The 7,421-nt window shown below is 39.5% G+C and overlaps 2 protein-coding genes across 2 annotated transcripts; both read right to left on the reverse strand.

The window, feature by feature from the left end:
- Positions 1–1,534: 1,534 nt before the first annotated feature.
- Positions 1,535–2,494, reverse strand: LOC101710807 (olfactory receptor-like protein OLF4). Its single transcript, XM_004849618.2, has one exon. It carries the CDS (start codon positions 2,492–2,494, stop codon positions 1,535–1,537), a length of 960 nt encoding a protein of 319 aa, XP_004849675.2.
- Positions 2,495–6,174: 3,680 nt separating this feature from the next.
- LOC101711170 (olfactory receptor 1L6-like) lies at positions 6,175–7,104 on the reverse strand. Its single transcript, XM_004849619.1, has one exon. It carries the CDS (start codon positions 7,102–7,104, stop codon positions 6,175–6,177), a length of 930 nt encoding a protein of 309 aa, XP_004849676.1.
- Positions 7,105–7,421: the final 317 nt, after the last annotated feature.

Below are 7,421 nucleotides of genomic sequence, written 5' to 3' on the forward strand. Positions count from 1 at the left end.
TCCCATCCTCCCTCCTCCCTCCCTTCCTTCTTTTCTCTTTCTCTCTCTCTTTTTTCAGTATTGAGGATTGAGCCCAAGTCCTTTACACAGAGCTACATTCCAATCCTTTAAGTTTTTTTTTTTTTAATTTTGAGACAATGTCTCACTAGAGCACTAAAGCAGGCTGGGTTTGAACTTTTGATCCTTCTGCTATAACTTACTAGAGTTCTGGGATTAGAAACCTTCACTACCATTAATAAATAATAATATAATATAATATATAAATAATGATTAAGGAGAAAATGTCCCCATTAAAATCTTAGAGGTTGCAGATAAAATGCAGTCTAATTGAGAAAATATTTTTATGACATTTTAAGGTAGAATTTCAATTAGCACTAATCAAGGTTCAGATAAACCTCATTGGCTACGATACTGCTACTGTGCAAAGCTAAGGTAGAATTTCAAAATGCATAAAGATCCCTAAAATATTTTACTTAGTTTACTTCTCCAAATATGTATGGTAACAGACCATAAATACAAAAAAGATTCTTTTCAGGAACTTTTATTGCATCATTATTTATAATACTGAAAGTTTAGAAATCCCCTAATCATTCAACAATAGCGAAACATTATATGAATCATAACCCTGTCTTCTGAGATAATCTCAGTAAGATGTTTTCAAGACAGTTAATACAAATATGGAAAGAACTTATAAGAGTCAGTGAAAAACTACATATGATTTCACCCATAGCATTTTTTAAGAAAAAGACAAAAGTAATTAGAAATAGAAGAAAAATGGTGTAACATCAATAGTTTTATTAAATGAGATTTAAAAAATCTTTTTCCTATTTATTTATGTTTCACAAATTTATATAATGAGTATGTATTATAGTACAGGTAATAAAGTAAACCAGGCTTTAAAACCTAAAGAATCAAGGCCTAGTTCCCAAACTAATAATCACTTCCTGTTAAGGTCTTTAGCTCTAATCTCAGTTAGGTGATTTGTACTAGTTCCCTGATCTATCTGTGCCTTGTTTCTCCTCCTAGGATTATTCTTGCTCTTTTAGTTTCAGCAAATGGTATGTATTCCTGGTTCAGCTTTCTTCATGTGGAGGTTACTCCCCATGAGTAAGATATTTTCAAAGCTGGGATCGGAAATGCTCCCTCTAGCTCAGAGTACTTGATCCTTGCCAGAATTTGTCAGCATTTCTTGTGTGGTGAGACCTCGTAGTCATAGATGGATGGATCTGCTCACTGAGCTTCCTTCTAGAATCTAAGATGTGCCTAATGTCATTCTTTTGGTTGTTTCTGCATTCTGGTATGAATCTACTTGGATACCTGGATGCACTAATCAAATCACCCTACAGGATGCTCCTTCTCTCCAGGATGTAGCTCTACTTTTCATCAGTTGGTCCTATCCCAGTCCTGCCAACTCAGGTGTTCTCAATGTCACACCTGCTTGTTAGCTGAACATTCATTTTGGCTTGCTTTGGAGTTGTTCAAAAATTGTAGTAGAGGAATGCAGTTAGGAAGTCATTTCCAATAGTCTGGGCCTCTACTCTGGGGAAGTATCCTTTATTGAGTATGTATAGCATTTTTCTAAGCCAAAGAGCCTCCACAAAGCCCTCTTCATGTCCCTGTTCCTTAGGCTGTAGATAAAAGGATTCAGCATAGGTATGAGCATTGTGTATATCACAGATATAATCATTCCAGTACCTGTTGAGTAGGATGATGAGGGCTGGAAATACACAAGAAAAAGTGTCCCATAGAAAAGAGTGACCACTGTCAAGTGAGAGCCACAGGTGGAGAACAATTTGTGTTTCCCCCCAGCAGAGGGGATCCTGAGGACGGTGTTCATGATGTGGCCATAAGAGACCAGGACACAGATGAATGGAATCATGCCTGAGAGAACTGCTTCAGTTAACATTGTAACCTGAAAGCTATGGGTGTCTGAACAGGCAAGCCTGAGGAGTGGGAAGATATCACAGAAAAAATGTGGGATGGTATGGGAGGCACAGAATGAGAATTGAGCCATCAGCAGTGTGAGTGAAAAGGCCAGCAGGTTGGAGCAGAACCAGGATATGGCCACCAGAAGCAGGCAGCACTGGGGATGCATGATCATGGTATAGTATAGAGGAAGACAGATGGCCACGTAGCGGTCATATGCCATCACGGCCAACAGGAAGTCATCCAGCAGGGCCAACGCCATGAAGAAGTACATCTGCACAAGGCACCCAGTGTGCGAGATGGTGTGGTGCTGTGTGTGGATGTTCACCAGCACCTTGGGGATGATGGTGCAGGTGAAGCAGGCATCAATGAAGGACAGGTTGGCCAGGAAGAAGTACATGGGGGTGTGGAGGTGCTGGTCAGAGCCAATGGCCAGAATGATGAGCAGGTTGCCAAAGAGGGTTACCAGGTGCATGCTCAGGAAGAGCCCGAACAGGAGAGGCTGCTGCTCTGGGTGTTCAGAGAAGCCCAGGAGCAGGAAGTTAAAGATGGTGGTTCGATTTCTCATTTCATTAAAATAGAAAAATGCGTGAAAAATATTATTCAGATATAGAAATACTCCAAGTGTTTATATCATTCAAAGCCTTTTGTCTAATTTCTGTGATGTTTTCAAAGGTCGCAGATGTAAACTGCTGTGTCTTGAGGGCAGATACTCTGCCATACATACATGGAGGTGAGAGACTCAGACAATGATGAGAGATCTTTTTGGGGAGAATTTTAAATTTTGGTTATGAAGTAAATTTTCCTGTAGACCTCCTAGCTGAAGGTGAACTTAAGATGAAAGGGGAGAAACTTCCTAAGTTTTAGTCTCTCTTCTCCTTTTCCTTTTTAAAATAGGAAAGCTATCAATTTCATAGGTTTGTGATATTTGAATTTAATATCTTGGGGTTATTAATTTACTAGAAAATGTGTGCCTGTGTGTGTGCATGTATGCGTGCGCGTGTGTGTTTGTGTTAGGGATAGGAAAGGTATCTATTTACATGGCTGGGTCATTGCTAGGCCTGTGATATTCTTGGTATAATGGGAATATCTACTGTACTTAGGCAACGGGAGATCGTGATTTTGAATCCTACTCATGAGTGAGTGTGTTGAGAATGAAGAGTGCATGCGTAAAACAGAGGTCCTGGGAGGTGTTACCAGACAGTTATAGTAGGAGAGTCAGGCTGTATTTGGCTGAAAGTGAAGAAGAGGCAGAAAAGGGATATCTGTCTGTCTGTCTGTCTGTCTGTCTATCTATCTATCTCTTTCATCGTTACCTCCACTTATCTTACCTGGCAATTTTGCTCATCCTCAGAGCACATCACTGGGTTCTGGGTCTGCCTCTCCTATTCGGTCTGCCTTCCCTGCTCTTCCTCAAAGGCCTGATGGGAGCCTCAGTGTTCTCCCTTTCCTAATGGAAACAGTGACTAAATGCTTGGGACTGGAGGAATCTGTTTTCAGGAATAGAGGCCTGGAAGATCTGTGGGCTTTTCACATGCAATGTCTCCTGGGACCCACTCCCAGATCTCCTAGTTAGAGACAAGATGAGGCAAATGTCCAACCTGCTAGTTGTCCCTTCTGGGCCCCACAGTCCTGAGTCCTAGCAGTGTCAGAGTAATCAGGTCTGGGAGTCCTGAGACCATTGTTCCTCGTGCCCTTCCTCTGGAAAAGGGAATGAGAGGGCTTCATCTTCTCCCACCTTAATCTGCCACCAAGTCTTCACATTCTTTTCAGATTCCAGTCTTTGTGAAGGAAACCTTTCAGCTCCCAGCAAACAAATAATATGTTTATAGTACAGATGTAGTATGGAGTGAGCTGCACAATTATTGCCTTCAAAAGTCCACAATTCTAGGAGGTAGAAAAAGCAAGCAAATTTGTTTTTATGACCCCAGAGGGTAGAGAGATGACTCATATATAAAATCTAGAGAGGTAATAGGGCTTTTCCATGCAGTGTTTAAAAAAAATTTAAAGAATAAAACGCATAATATCCAAAAAGTGTTTAAAACACCCAAGAACAATTTTTTTTGTTATTTTACCTTTTGTCACATATATATCACCTATATATCATATATATATATATATATGACATGCATTATTTGTATTTGCCCATGTTTCTCCTTTTCATGAGCGAAATGATTCATCTTCTTTAGTCATTATGATGTTTTCATACTCTTGTTGAGACCTGCAGGTACAGGTCCTTCTACTACCACTAGGGTTTTTCATTTTAGAATACAGAATGTCTACAATCTTAGGAAAGAACATTGTGCCTGTATCATCTATTAAGTGATATCATTTGTAGGTTTTGGTTACTCATTGTAATAAAGCACATTAGTATTTTGGTAAGTAATTGTTCATACCAAGTGTTACATATAACCACATATCAACCTGGGTCAGGAATCATGACAAAATAATTTTGTTGAAACTTTATAAAATATAGTATTTTTATTGATTTTAGGATTTCATAACTGCTGCTAAAAGATCGTGAACTTATATTCATTTATAAGATTGTACCATAATGTATTCATCTAGTCTAAATGTTGAACATTTGTGCTTGTTGACATATTTTTGCCATATAAAATTTTTTAAAAAAAAATTTTATTTTATTGGTACATTTTAGGTATACAATATAATGACATTCATCATTGGAAATGTGCACATTTATATAATCTCTCTTGGTTCTCATTTTTCCCCCTTCCCCTGCCCTCCCTTCAACTCCTTGCCATATAAAAATTTATTATCTCAAATGGAAATATTTTTAATTCCTTAAAAATGCATAAATAACATCTGAATCAATGTGGCCTGGCCTGTATTATTTCTTCTTGATAAAAACTGCTGGAAACAAATTGGAAAAACATTTTAAGACCACCATCTTCTAAGGAAAACATCTCTACAATAGCAATAATTTATTATTTTTCTGTTCTATTACTGATATTTTAGTTTTTTGGTTTTTTTTGGTACTGGGGATCAAACTCAGGACCTTGTGCTTGCAAGGCAGGTGGTGGAACCACTGAGCTAAATCCTCGGCAAAGTTTTTTTGTCTTTTTTTGTTTTTTTTGATATTACTGATATTTTAGTGATAGCCCAAGATTTATCATTTTAGCAGAAAGAGCTCAGAAACTGGGATTTTGTTGTCTATTACTCATATCAAATTATATTGTTTTAAAAGGTGAAACATAAAACTGTAATAAGTGAAACCAGGATATATGTTAATTTTGAACTTATGCCATGAACATCTTGTACAGTCTCCTGGTGCACCTGCTCAAGTTTCTCTACAGTATGTACCAGGAATAGAACTTTTCACTGGGCATTGATTAGTGCATTAGTTTATATCTTCCAGGAAGCAGATAACAAGATAGGATTAGAGGTATGTATTAGTCAGAGTTCTCCAGAGAAAAAGGATGAATAGGACATGTGTGTGTGTGTGTGTGTGTGTGTGTGTGTATTACGAGGGATTGGCCCATATAATTATGGAAACTGAGAAGTCCCATGATTTGCTGTCTGTGAGCTGGAGGTCTAGGAGAGCAGGTAATATAATCCAAGCCCACAGACTTGAGGACCCAGGGAGCCAGTGGTATAAGTCCCTGTTCAAGGCTGAAGGACTGAGAATCAAGAATGATGATGTTCAAGATCAAAAGATGGATGTCTTAGTTCAAGAAAAGAGACTGAATTTACCCTTCCTCTGCCTTTTGTTCTATTTTGGGCCCTCAGTGGACTGTATGATACTCACCCAAACCAGTGAGGCCAACTTTACTCAGTCTACAGATTCAAATGATAGTATTTTCTAGAAACAGGCTTTGAGATACATCCACAAACAATGTTTTACCAGATATCTGGGCATCCCTTAATTCAGTCAAATTGATGGAGAAATTGCCATCACCTCGTGTAAGAGATTTTTTTGGGAGGGAGCATGGGAAATCCTTCAGACTCAGTCTGAGATCTGTAGAAGAAAAGAAGAAAGGAAGGAGGATTGGAGTAGAAGAGTCTGAACTGTAACAAAGAATCAAGAAATATTTGTCCAATGAGAGATCTAAAATCAATATTCTCCACCAGAAGAGCACCATATTTCTCTCAAGTGGGCTTGTCTTGAGATCTCTGCTATGCTTATTCATTGTCTAGCAGTACCCCGCATTAAGTGTGGCCATGGCAAAAACATGGTGGTTCATTGTTGAATTAATAATTAACTCCTAGAGGTAATAAAATACACATATTCTATTCTGTTCTTCTTGTCAGTTTGCTCAAGGCCTGTTTCATGTCCTTGTTCCTAAGGCTATAAATGAAAGGATTCAGCATGGGGGTAACTACTGTATAGATGACAGTGACCACACGGTTCTTTGTCACTGAATAGGTAGATGAGGGGCGAATGTACACAGATATTATGGTCCCATAGAATAGTGCCACAACTGTTAGGTGAGATCCACAGGTGGAGAAGACCTTGCATCTGCCTCCTCCTGAAGGCACCCTCAGAACAGCCCGGGTGATGTAGACATAAGAGATAATAATGAAGATAAAAGGGCTCATGATCACAAAAGAGCCCTCTGTGAAGGCCAAAAGCTCATTGACAGAGGTGTCTGAGCAGGAGAGTGTCAGCAGTGGCTGAACATCACAAAAGAAGTGGTGGATGACATTGGGTCCACAGAAGGAGAGGCGGCCCATGAGAATTGTGTGGATGAGTGAGTGGAGGTGGGAAACCACCCAGGATGCAATCACTAGCAGGAGACAATGCCTGGGGCTCATGGTCATGGTATAATGCAGTGGGTTACAGATCGCCATGTAGCGGTCAAAGGCCATGGCAGCCAGGAGGAAACTGTCTGTGATGCCAAAAGCCACAAAGAAATACATCTGGGTGAGGCATTGGGCGAAGAGGATAGTCTTTCTCTGTGTCAGCATGTTCAGTAACATCTGGGGCACAATGACAGTGGAAAAGCAGATGTCCACCAGGGACAGGTTGGAGAGGAAGAAGTACATGGGGGTGTGTAGGTGGGCATCTCCCCGGATGGCTGCAATGATGACTGAGTTGCCAACAATGTTGACAAGGTACATGGCAAGGAAGCTGGCAAAAAGCCATAGTTGTTGTATGGGGTCAGTGGTCAGTCCTAGAAGGAGGAATTCAGTCAAATGGCTCTGGTTTCTCCTTGGCATTTCTGTCCTACAATTTAAAAAAATATGAAGGAAAGTTAGGTGTGTGTTCTGGCTTGAAGTCTTCAATCTGATTAAGGGTATAGATACCTCACAACGTATTCCATTTTTCATACCGCATGAAGCGAACCATTCATGTAGACTACCATATAGTCTATGATATAGAGTCATAGGGTTGGCATTAGGATACTTTGATTTCACTTTCAATTTTACACCTAATTTTGTGAATTTGAACAAGGGCTTCAGCTCTTCTGCCTTGTGCAAAAGATAAAACTTATAGTATCCATGTTCTTAAACCATTTTGAGGACAAATGTTAAAG

The sequence above is a fragment of the Heterocephalus glaber genome, unplaced genomic scaffold, assembly GCF_053883595.1.
Source record: "Heterocephalus glaber isolate CG9 unplaced genomic scaffold, H.glaber_assembly_v1.0 deba00001479, whole genome shotgun sequence".
NCBI lineage: Eukaryota > Metazoa > Chordata > Mammalia > Rodentia > Bathyergidae > Heterocephalus > Heterocephalus glaber.

Excerpts from the sequence above, each read along its gene's own strand:
- LOC101710807 (XM_004849618.2), bottom strand. The coding sequence starts at position 2,494 with ATGAGAAATCGAACCACCATCTTTAACTTCCTGCTCCTGGGCTTCTCT.
- LOC101711170 (XM_004849619.1), bottom strand. The coding sequence starts at position 7,104 with ATGCCAAGGAGAAACCAGAGCCATTTGACTGAATTCCTCCTTCTAGGA.